Source organism: Strigops habroptila, chromosome 8 (assembly GCF_004027225.2).
Source record: "Strigops habroptila isolate Jane chromosome 8, bStrHab1.2.pri, whole genome shotgun sequence".
NCBI lineage: Eukaryota > Metazoa > Chordata > Aves > Psittaciformes > Psittacidae > Strigops > Strigops habroptila.
The window spans coordinates 26,876,509-26,888,767 of NC_044284.2; the positions used below are offsets into that span (position 1 = coordinate 26,876,509).

General features: G+C 35.4%; 1 protein-coding gene across 6 annotated transcripts in view; it reads right to left on the minus strand.

Moving 5' to 3' along the window:
- The window catches only part of IFT80 (intraflagellar transport 80), a 53,095-nt gene that overhangs the window by 35,671 nt on the left and 5,165 nt on the right, over positions 1-12,259 (minus strand). For 5 of the 6 annotated variants that reach the window (XM_030494900.1, XM_030494904.1, XM_030494902.1 and 2 more), the window contains 2 exons: positions 5,651-5,761; positions 3,283-3,351 (listed from right to left, as the gene is read on the minus strand). In XM_030494900.1, the coding sequence (XP_030350760.1) occupies positions 3,283-3,351; positions 5,651-5,761 (180 nt within the window). Of the gene's footprint in view, positions 1-3,282; positions 3,352-5,650; positions 5,762-11,774; positions 11,953-12,259 lie in introns of those variants that run through there. The other variant, XM_030494905.1, reaches the window with a different exon arrangement.

The window sequence follows — 12,259 nt, forward strand, 5'->3', positions numbered from 1 at the left end:
TGGTTGGGAAAAGACTGCCAATACATTGCATTGCTGTGGAAAGAAAAATTTAGCAGAACAGACAAACCGCAGTGAATTGCATTGATGACAAACAGCTTCAGGAAAAAATACTTTTTGAGAAAAGAAGCGAGAAGAGCAGAAAAGGTGAGATCTGAGGAAGGAACCTCAGCATGAAGCATAAAGGGTGAGCTGCTTCATGTCTCTGTGCTCTATCAGCAGATGTTAATCCCCAGTGATTCATTCCCACGGCCAATGCATACAGCAGAGAAAGAGCTATGGTTGAGGGCAGGAGTGATAGGGCAGTCACTCTGACACTTGCTGCCACAGCATATGCTTCAGTAATTACAACAGTAAGTCTATGTGAGACTTTTTACTTTCACAGGAGTCGAAACATTAAGTCAGACAACTTTAAGTCACTCTGTGGCAACACAAAAAAAAAAAAAGGCGCTGCATTTGGAATACAGTTGTCCCTTACAAAGTAAGTGCCACTTCACAATAAACATGTTGTAATTAAATTGTTTAAATTGCAACTCTTGTGATTTTGCTTCCATGAACCAAAAAGGCAACCTATACACCAATTATTCACATTAATCCTTGGTGCTTACTCAGCATACCAGTCACTGGAAGCCCATCAGAAAGTCAGCAGGGCAAAAAGAGAAGTATTCAAAAAAGGTATGGTTTCAAGAGGACTGGATGAAAAGTTCAGTTTTAAAGAAAGGTGACAGAAATCACCTGAAGAACTAGAAATCATTGGAGGTAAACTGGTAAAATGTGTGGCACGGAAACAATAGTTCTGTGGATGATACTTAGGGTGGACCCATGAGGACTACCTACTTACTCACCCTTAAGATTCTCAGATCTTGGAGTAAGAGTAGTTGCCAGCAAAACTGCCAGCTTCGCTAGTAGGATAGGCTAAAGAAATGGAGGGTTAGAGAGCCAGTTGTTTGCAAACTTCAGCAGTAACAATTTTAGACAGACCTCTCAAGAGAGGCTATGCAACTGTGGACTCAGCACTGGTCCTTCTAGAAAACCAGATGTTTGGTCAGAGAAGGACTCTGCAGGTGACAGCCCTGCCATGACAGACTTCACCACATTCTTAGTGTCAGGGTCTACAAAGCACCATCAAAATTCCTCCTGGTAGAGCCATCTTTTCTTTCAAATGTGGACCTTCAATACTTCATACATCCTACTCTTTGTAATTCTGTAGATTTCTCCAAAGGAACACATAGACACTGAGCGCAGCATCATGCTGCAGTGTATGCATCACAGAATACACAGAGAAATACTGCTTTAAGCATAATCGTATGGCTTCCCAACATATACCAAAAAGATCCATGAAAAAAAATTACCTCAGGAAAACATCAGTGCATTGTGTCTGCTGGAAGTCCAAAGGATTGCAAATACAGCATTTTTACAAAAAGGTTTCAGTTTAAGGGAAAGAAAGAACAAAAGGAAGAATATTAAGATAATCTAAGGACAAAGAAGAGATCAGGCTCAAAGAAGAACACAGAACAGCAGCAATATGGTACAGCTTGAGGCTGAAAGCAGTAGAAGCTATGGGATCACACTAACTATTCTGTTCCATTGGCATGATGGAAGGACATGCAGCCAGAGTGCTCCATATAATTACTGAAAAGGCTAAAAAAGGGAAAAATATATGTTCATGGTTTTGTAGTGAATAAAAATCCAAAGATAGAAAAGGCATGTGGACCATCATCTGAAGATAAGAGCCCTGACATTTATTTCTAATACAAAGACTGGAATGAGTAGAAAGAATGTTAGCAATGGTAATCCTTTCATTTCTTAAGGAGATGATGAAGGAAGTGAAAAATTAGCTCAAACATGATATACCTCACTTAAACAACGTAACAATGACTGCAGAATCCTATCCTGATCCCAGGTATGTCAGTAGACCCCACAGAGGGGTATGTGGGAATACAATCCTATAAATTTAAACTTTAAAGGGTTTCTGAGCCTCACAGGATCTTATGTTAAAAGACAAATACCAGAAAACAATTTTTCCATGAGGACCCAGCTGTACTTTTACACTGTATCAGAAACTCTAAGAAAGCAATGAAAATTCAGCTTGCATATTTCAAACTAGAACATTTCTCTTACTTTACAAGCATCATCAAACCTCGAATAAGCAATCAGGCATAAAAAACCCCTTTGAAACATATCAACTGAGAAAGAGTGAAGGAAGAGTGTGTGCTTCAACCTTTTTCTTTTTTTCAAAAATTATAGTTCAGTTGGCTTATCTTTTTACATTGTAAGCATTAAAAACCATCACATCTGAATATGAACTTCCTCAACAGAACTGAAATACATTTTACATTCACTCCTGTGGTTAAAATGCCTTCAACAGGTTGAAAGAATTTAGATAATTTGTTTTAGAAACAGATAAGGGTCTGACATTTAACCCAACCCCAGGTGCATGTGGTTTCTTAAAAAATGTCAAAAGGCCACATGATCTCAATGTATGAAGTATGAAAAACAAAATCTAGCTGAGTATCTTCACTGAAATAGCAGAAGAATTACAGTAATTATGATTATAAAAAATAGCATGTTAAAAATAACAAACGTCACTTGTACAAATATATATTTGCAGCTTATATTGCTGTACTTCACAATAAAGTGATTTTAAATTTTCTTAAATAACTGAAATACTTAAATAACTTAAATAACTGAAATAAAACTGTAGTTAAAAAGCCAAGATCGAGGTAAGGGCTCCATGGCCCCAGTTAATTCAACAAAGAACTTGAGCACAGGAATCTTCACTTCAGTAGGACTATCTACATATACTAAATTACAGTTACTGGGTTACCTAGGAAGATGAACCAAGGGCTGTTAAGAATTTTGAATTTCAGAGGAACTAACCCACATGCACTTTGCATCTTTCAAGCATTCTTGCAATGCTTTTAGAGATGATTTTTTTTTTCAGTTTCATCATAAGAGTTTGTGGCTTGGTATCAAGAACCGCATTTTTTTATTTTTAATTCTTTAGTCTCTCCAGAATCCTTAGGGTGGAACTGAAACTACTGTCTAAAAATGTTGCAATAATACTTTTAATTTGAAGATTTTTTTTTTTTGAGAGGCATCTCATCAAAAATCCTGTTCCTCCTTTATTCAACTATGATTTACATTTAATTTTAGTTAAGCATATCTAGGCCTTAAGATCCTTAAATAAACCATTACTGCCAGATTTAGGGTCTGTAATTTAATTATATTCCATAATACTCTAAATTAAAAACTTCTGATGGAACTTTAAAAAAATTAGCTTACCTTGCTGAGCTAACGTGGATCTCAGCATTCCACTTTTAGACCAGATTTTCACTTGGCCATCTTCACCAACTGTAAAGTTATCACAGAAACTATCAACTTAAATGCAATAGTAAGTCTAACAAACATAGTGCTTGCATTTACCTAAGAAACACTTGTTAAAAGAAGTCCAGGTCTTCTTACAAGTCAATACTGTTCATGTAGCCTTCCCTACATGCAACTAGGTAGTATATTAAGGAAAAAATATTTCAGACTGTTCTTGTGCTATTATCAACAAGTCTCTTCCTCTCCTGAAAATCCCTATAGTCTTCTTACCTGAAGCTGTTCTTGGGAAGAGAAAGTCCCTCACTCCAAGTATCTCAAGTTCTGTATTTTCTATTCAGCATTGCTAGTACTTTTCATCTATTTACAGTTCAATGGCCCTGAGGCTGATTAAATGAGTCTCTGAGGAGACGGAAGAGTGTAGGAACAGATTTTATGTATTACGCTGGAGGCTTCACAGTTGATGAATGGTGGAACTGAAGATAACTGAAGGCTCCGTTTGGAAAGCTTAAGTTTTATAACATAATTGCATGTTTCCAAGAAGCTCAGTTTACTTATTAAAGATTAAGTTCTTATACACTACGCAGCATAGTTATTTATGCATTGAGAACACAGATTTCCTAGTGTGCTATCATATTTGAAACATACGGCCCTGGGCCTTCATTTAGGCCTCTCAGATTCAAATAAGGAGACAGAAGGCAAACCTAGGCGCTTAATGTCATTCTCCCATTCAAAGGTAATATACTTACCAAATTTCAGGTTTTTATATCTGACTGATGTAGCTTTTAAATGTTTAAAAAGTGTTGAAAAATTAAAAAAAACCCTAAACAACAAAACACCAAAAAAATACAACAACAAAAAAAAAAATCCCACCCTTATTTGTGCATATTTGATACTGTTAAAACAGAGCCATAAAGAATATTTTAACTGATACGGTATCGTCAATGATTCACTCTTCTTCAAAGTATAGTTGCAGTATGAGAGTAGTTGATCTTCTCAGAGTAAACTGTTTGGATATGGTGATGAATTCTCATACTCCCCATAAGTCTCATGCAGTCTTACAAAAAAAAAAAAAGAAAGAAAAAGAGGCAATTTTGACTTTTTCATTGGCGAAGTTCCTGAGGCAAATCTATCTTTAAAAAGAACAATATTTCTATCCCTCTGGGATTTCAGAGAAACATGCCAGGCAGAGTTCCTTGAAGCAGCATTTTAGAGTCAGACTGAGTCTGGAAACAAGCAGATCCAAAATTATCTTCAGTACTTCTGGACTGACTTGGAATTTGCCCAAGGAAATCAGCTGTACTAGATCAACAGGAGGCTGCAGGGAATTCTGACACCAACAGAAATCCCATAAAGGAGACGTCTATCACAGGAAATTTAATTAGCTCCCCCTTAATGTCAAGACAGAAGTTTTTGACAAAAATGCAAAAGGCAACTAAATACCAAAAGATTTAGGACAGAAAGATGTGCAGAGATGCAGACACTGGGAGATCACTCTCCCAGTCTTGATAAGAGAAGAGAGTTAGACTGCAGCTGGATCTACGCCACTCCTAATGATTAAGAAACAGAAGCACAGGAACCTTCAAGATGCTCATGAGGCCTCGGGTAAACTTTACTAGCTAAAAAGCCCCAGATGTCATGTGCAGCGATATCAATGTAATTTTTGTAACAGACAGAAAAAAGTAATCAAATATTCTCCTTTATGAAGTACAGAACATCCATGAAACATCTAAGCACTCTGGTACATCAAACATTTACTTTCAAGTAAATAGGATAATATCTAATAAGATAAATGTTTTTACTAGATCTTTTAATGAAAATATTAATTCTACTAATTTAAAGCATTACTCTAAAGCAGCATAATCAAATAGAGCAAAATTAACTTCTATTAAACAAGGTGCTAATAACCCCAGTGGTCACGAAGACATAGTAACTTACTATAGCTAACTTCATTTATATTGTTGATTTTTTGTTTCCATTCCCCCCCTCCTCAGAAGAATTTCAAGCTAGACTGTTTTACTCATTCAAGATCAATGTAAATACAATATAAACCATGAAATTTAGGGTTGCATCTTCTAAACATGTCAAGGATTATTTTTCCAAAACATTATATTGTCTTTATCCCATAAAGTACTTGCATTCTACACATTTGATTGATAGCACTTTTCATAATTTTTGTTTAATACTGTACTTTTGTACCTTTATATTTCTTCACAGCATGTCAATTTTATATATATATATAAAACAAACAAAACAAAAGGCTTTCTTTCGAAAGAGGTCTTCTGTTATCTTAGTTTTCAAAACACTTCATCACTATAAGAATGCTTACCTGTAACCAGTGCTGTTCCTTCGTAATTCCACCTTCCTGCAAGTACAGCTCCACAATGTGCTTCTATGGTCTTCTCTATTCTTCCTAACTTGGAAATCAAGTGGAACTTCCCTAAACAAAAGTTCAAGATAGAAACAGTATGTCTAATTTTGTGATTCTATATTTATGACTATAATGGTGTTAATCTTCTGTTAAAATAACACACATAAAACAAGAAACTAACAACAACAACAAAAAAAAAAGAACAAAAGAAGCAATTATAGTGTTCACAGCTATGATTAGCCCAAACAAATGAGCTCTTGCAGAAGAACTACTTGTAAACTAGCTATAGTGTTGTATGGGATTTTTTTGGTGTTTTGGTTTTGGTTTGGTGGGTTTTGTTTGGTGGTTTTTTTTTAATGTATAATCTTTGTTTTGCCTATTCTTCTGTCTCTCTAAAGTTTGCATGCGTTTCTGGGGACATAACTGCCTGGTGTTACTTCATTGTCTGAAGGCTAACAAACAGAGGTGTATGCAGTGCAGCCCAGGAGAGTCCTTGTGTGGTTTTGGGTGGTGTAGGTTTTTTGGTTGGTTTGTTTGGTTTTTTTTCTGGGGGGTAGTGGTGGTTGTTTGGGTGGGATTTTTTCTTGTTTGTTTTTTGGTTCCCTCCCTTCCCCCCCCCCCTTTTTTTTTGTTGGTTTTTTGCTTGTGGGTTTTGAGGGTTTGTTTGTCTGTTTTGTTTTTTTTCGTTTTTTGTTTTTTGCTTTGGTTTTTTTTTTTTTTTTTTTTTTAAGATCTGAAAAATCACTCAACACCAAAAGGCTAATGGAAAGCTAGAACAATCTGACCATCGGTGAGTGCATTGCTCTGAGGAAGTATTACTGCTTGCATTATGGAGCTGTTATGGAAATTCACAGAAGCCAAAAACAAAGCTATTAATGATTTTAACAGAAGCATGAGGAAGTCTTTCTTTCCAAATGAGGGATGTTGCTTAAATCCAGGAAGATCAAATTTAAACTGGACCAAAGAGCAGACAACGGAGGACTTGGAAACATGTGGCAGAACAAAAGCATGGCTTAGAACAGTTTCAAATTAACTACTTTAAACCCAAAATTCATTTAGAATTATCTAATCTGCCAGACAGCGAGCTACTACAAGCAATTTCCAGAGTGACGAGAACTCTGAAATAAACAGTACACAGATATGTTACGCTATGTGTATGCAAATGCCCCATCACTTAAGATAGGATAATTTTTCAATTAATAACATCCTGCTTGGGAATATGAATTATAAAACAGGCCACACCTGATGAGCCAGAACTGGAAACCAAATACCTGGCTATTTCAGTAAAGGATGACATTATCAAGACCAATATGTGTATGCAGGTGGTAACAGAGTTAACTGCGTAGAAAGTAAAACCACGGCACCACTGCACTAAAGGCATATTCAAAGCACAGTAGCCAAGATGGCAAAATTTAGGTTGCCTGCACTGCCAGAAGCTTGAAACAACTTTTGTTGTGTTCTAGTTTCCCATGTTTTATTTTGCACTTCCATTTATAAACAAACCAAAACCAAATAACAACAGAACAACCAATAACAAAAAAAAACCAAAGGCAGACTAAAGCCAAAGAAAAATAATTCTTCAAACCAACCAGGAAACACCTATCAGGGCTCTCCATACTATTATTCAAATTAATACAATCACACTTTGTCTTCATTTTACTTTTAAGTATATAAACAAAAAGACACAATCATCCACAAATCTCGGCCAACGCAAGATTTCTAAGCAAAAGATTTTTAACACTGAAGAAGAAGAATGGTCTGTATAAATTTTTAACACTTGAATGTTAATTTAATTTGAACAGACTATTTAAATATCATACACAAGTACCGATTTTTGCTTTTCTTTATCAGCTATATTCATATGTACCAGAATACTCTTAACTGCTAGTTAATCCCATTTTTAATGAATTCACAGAACTAACATTATTACTAAGGCCAGTTCTTGCTCATTCAGTTAGATTTTATTTTCCTAAAATTTCCGGTACTAGTATTCTACATGTAATGCATTGTGTTACCATCATAAAATACATTTTATATAATTAATCCATTAGTTATTTTATAGAACATCTCTCAGATCTGAGATGCTCATTTTTTGTGCAAAAGCAGTAACTGGATTCACACTAAATGCTCTTTTCTCCAATTAAATTGTCAAAATGTCCTTTTCTGCTTTTAAAATAACACATTGAAAAATATGTTTTATTTTCTGATCACTTGATTTTTCGATACATAGTGTATGTATTCAATCTATAGCCAAGATCTTTTTCATTGTGGAATACTTACACCTAATCTGATCATAGGACTATGAATATTGTCATGCCACCACCTGCAGTATTCATCATTACGTGGCTGAGCTCTTCATAGCCATTATGAACATAGTCCACTAATTTCCCTTCAAAATAAAAAGAGCTTTGCAAATGGGGAGCTTACATACACAGAATCTAACTCAAAGGTGCGCATCACCTTTCAGTATCCAATCTGAAACATTCAGAATTACTATTTTAAGGATACAAAGAATTCTGTGGCATTTTATATACTGAAACAATAGCTTTCACTGACCTAGGTGGAATCCATGAGACCTCAATACTGCTGTAAGCAAACCCGTCAACACATAAGAGAAAAAATAAATTAAAATGAAAGAACAGAGATTGGCAAGCAACTGAATACTTCAGTTAGGTCACGTTATCAGGAAAACAACAGGCCACGTCACAGAGTACAGAATATCAAGTCCTGTTATACAGGGAAACATTCAACTCATTTACCAATCTTTTGCACCCTTTCCCACTCCACAACCTCTTACTTCTTTCACAAAGCATCTTTCAAATAGTGAACTGTAGCCTCACAGGAAAGAATACAGTTTCATATAAAAGCAGGTCCACCTCAGGCACTAACATAGAATTCATATGGAAAAAATGTGATCATGCATTTAAAAACTGTATCATAATACTTAGGCAGCACAGGGCCAAATCAAGTTTTCATGGATATTATCTTTGCTTTTCCAACGTATGAATTTACAACTGATGACAGCCAAATGATGTGACTCATTAGATACTGCTTTTTTCATTGCATTCACACATAGAGGTTGCTCCAAAAGCAACTTTTCAGCGGATTTCTCTGCCTTCTGTTCTTCAACTTAACATTGAGGTAGAATGAGAGCAGAGGCTTTCAAGTTAGAACTTACTGCCTAGTAAACAATTAAAGAAAGGGAAAATTTTAGCTGTATGCCTGGAATAGATAGAAGTGATTCAACTTAATCTTTCTTTACATCTCAGATTTGTAAAATATTTTTCCCTCTTTTTTATTTTTTACACTTATTAAATACTGAAGCCAGAAGCTGTCCTTAATCTTGAAGTGACTCTCCAGTTTTGGAGGAATTTCAAGTGGGAGATTAGCAGACTATTCAAATACAGAATATAAAACATGTATGTTTTTTTCATTACTTTTCATAGGCTCTTAAATGCTGACCTAATGTAAAATTATCAATAACAAAACGTTGAAAAAATAGGTCTATTCACTTAAAATTTGCGCTTAATAAGTAGTTTGAAGCTGAACATATTCTTTATTTTTGTAAAAAAGCAGCAACAAGATAATGTAAGTAGGAAGCAAAAGAACAATATCCCACAAGAGATGCAATTCAAAAGAAAACCCCAGAGGATTAAATTTACATTTGCTCTAATTTCACAAACATCTGGAGTTCAACCAGGAATTAATGCAACCCTGTAAAGACATTATACTCCTTTTCCATTGGATTCAGCAAGTTTCCAGAAATCTTTATCAGAGAGATGAATTAGCTGTTGCAGGAAAATTTAAGGCTTGACACATAAGGCATACTATGTAAGTAATAGTTATACATAAATTTAAAAGTAATGTTTTTAAAAAATAGCAATTAAGCAACAAAACTTCTTCATGCACTTTTACAATGCAATAATTCACTTGCATATGCAGAAAAAAAACCCAACCCAAAACCCAAAAACCAACCAAAAAAACTTTATGAGATAAATTCTCTTTACTGAAAGTGCTAAGTTACACTAGGAGATAAAAACTTGGGAATTTTCTACATTACATTTTTATCTCAATTATGCTTTGACAAATTAGGTCAGCACTGGTCTGTATTTTGATTTCACTGAAAAAAAAATGACAAAAAAAAAAAAAAAAAAACCCAGGGAAAAAAAAAACAAAACCAAAACACCCCAACAACTTTTTTTGGCAAATACATCTCAAAACAGTTTTCCAGAAACTGAATGTTCAGGATGAGTCTACCCATCAATGCGAAGAGCTTATCCTTTAGTTCTAACAACAGGTAACTAGGTAAAAAATCCCTACAAGAAGGAATGTACTAACTTGTGCAAGACATGACTCAGGTTTTGTGATCTCTGAACTAATTAAGGCAAAAAATAACTCATTCCATCAGTAAACGCAAACCAAATCAACTTTTGCTGCTGGACTCCCTATTGCCTAAGAAGGAACCGCACTGAATGTTTCCCTTCAGTGAGGGCAAGCGTAACAACCCCTCCCTCATGAAATGTCTGTCTGCACGCAGCCTCTGCTGCAGCTGCCCCTTCAGTGGGCATTTTTCCATCATATCACAGCCTCATTCCACAAAACCCACGAAGGAGCATCAAAGTTATTGATTACCTGCCAGCCAGTCCCCCTACAACACCTGTCATGGAAGTCTCATTTTCTTAGGGAACAGAACTTTAAGAAAAAATGTTTCTTCATCCAGCTTTGTTTACATTTACACTCTATAAACATATAAATAAATAGGGGATTTAGCCTGTTCACTTAACCAAAGATGACATCCCATCTTTCTTCTAAAATATCCCATGTTATCTGCGTACCACAGAGCACCTACCGCTCTGTAACAACCATAAAGCATTCGGGTTTAATAGCAATTCGTCCAGCAAAGCTCAGTTCTACTTCACTGTGGTACGCTAGAAAAATAGCAGTATTCAAATTAAAGACAGGAATAGCAATAAAGGCCCCAGATGTCCAAAAGGAATGCAAGGGCTGAATACAAATTCAACTCACTGAACTGATACAAAATTATCTAACCACTGATCATCGGACTGGCTTGAAGAACTAAAGGATGCATTACCTTGGGAAAGGGGAAGTTAGTGGATTGCAGACTTTGATGAGATAATACTTATCCCAGCTACACCACCATTCAGATGATAAGCCTTAGGGATGTGCTGAGAAGGTGACAACTTGAAGGGCCTGCCTACCTTTGTAAAAAGTAAAAGGAACCAAACAAAATCCCAACACAAACAAAAAAACCCCAACAAAACCAACCAAAACCAAACCAACCAAACAAAACACCCCACGACCACAAACAAAAAAAAATAAACCACCCCAAAACCCCCAAAACAACCACTGCAATAAATTTGGCAAAGTTCGCCAAAACAGTTTATGCTGCATGCAAACAAGAAACAGTTGCACTAAAATAAAACAAAATTAATCAAGCTGAATCAAGCTGATCTCCAAAAGCTGGACAATGATAGAATTGATTGACTCTCAAGTACAGATCAATTCTAATAGAGATGTAACTACATGATCACTCACATGTTTCACAGAACTTTTTTCCTTATTCTGTCATCTTTATTTTTTTCCTTTTACTGTTACAGAGGAGACAGCATTTTCCTGACCTTCCCCTCGCTATGTCTTGTAGCTAAAATCTTTATGAAGTACTTCAACATTAGCTAGAATCCTAGGATAAGTCTAGGTTAGACAAAAAAAGTTTGTTAGAAGTTATAAGCAAATGAACACAAAAGTCTTACCGAGGAAAACACAGATCAGCATTAAAGGACTGGTTTAGAATTTGTTGGTCATGTAAAACTAAAGTCATGAACAGCAAAAAAAACCAACAATCAAGCTAAGCTCCAAGAACTTTAAACCTCTGCCACAGACTTATGTCACTTAAAGTAATCTAACTTCTACTAGTTAATTGCAAGTTCCTAATACATCCTGGAAAAGATTCCAGGCCTACCTATACATGGTGCTATTCATGAATCTTTATTCCTAAACTGTAGCTCTCTGTTGCAGTTTCACTTAATCCGCTCACTGGAGAAGGGCAAGCATTCATACCTACCTGACATTACACTTAAGAACTGATCTTACCTAAATTTGCACCGGGTTCACATCTAGACTAAAGTACTTCAAAATACACAGCTCCTGCAATGTGCTAATTTTTGAACATGTCTGAAAAAAAAAATACCAACTTTCAACCTCTCTAAATACATTTCTGAATATGATTTATTTTTCCTTGCATATCTTAGTGATATTAAAAAAAAAAAAAAAGAAAAAGAGAAAGACCGCACAGCAGAGTTTTAAAAGTAATTTTTTTTCATGAAGGTAGTAGTAGCCCTTATATATTTTCTCAATCAACTGTCAAAGCATTATTCAAGCAGAATATTAAATGTTAGCATACTAGTTTGATAACACTGGAAAACTGACTGAATAAATTAACAGAAGATCTGACTCACTACAGTTGCTCTTTTGCTCGCTATTTACACAATTTAGAACTTTACAGCACCAGAATATTAGAAATACAAATGTGAAAAATGAAAAAGAGAA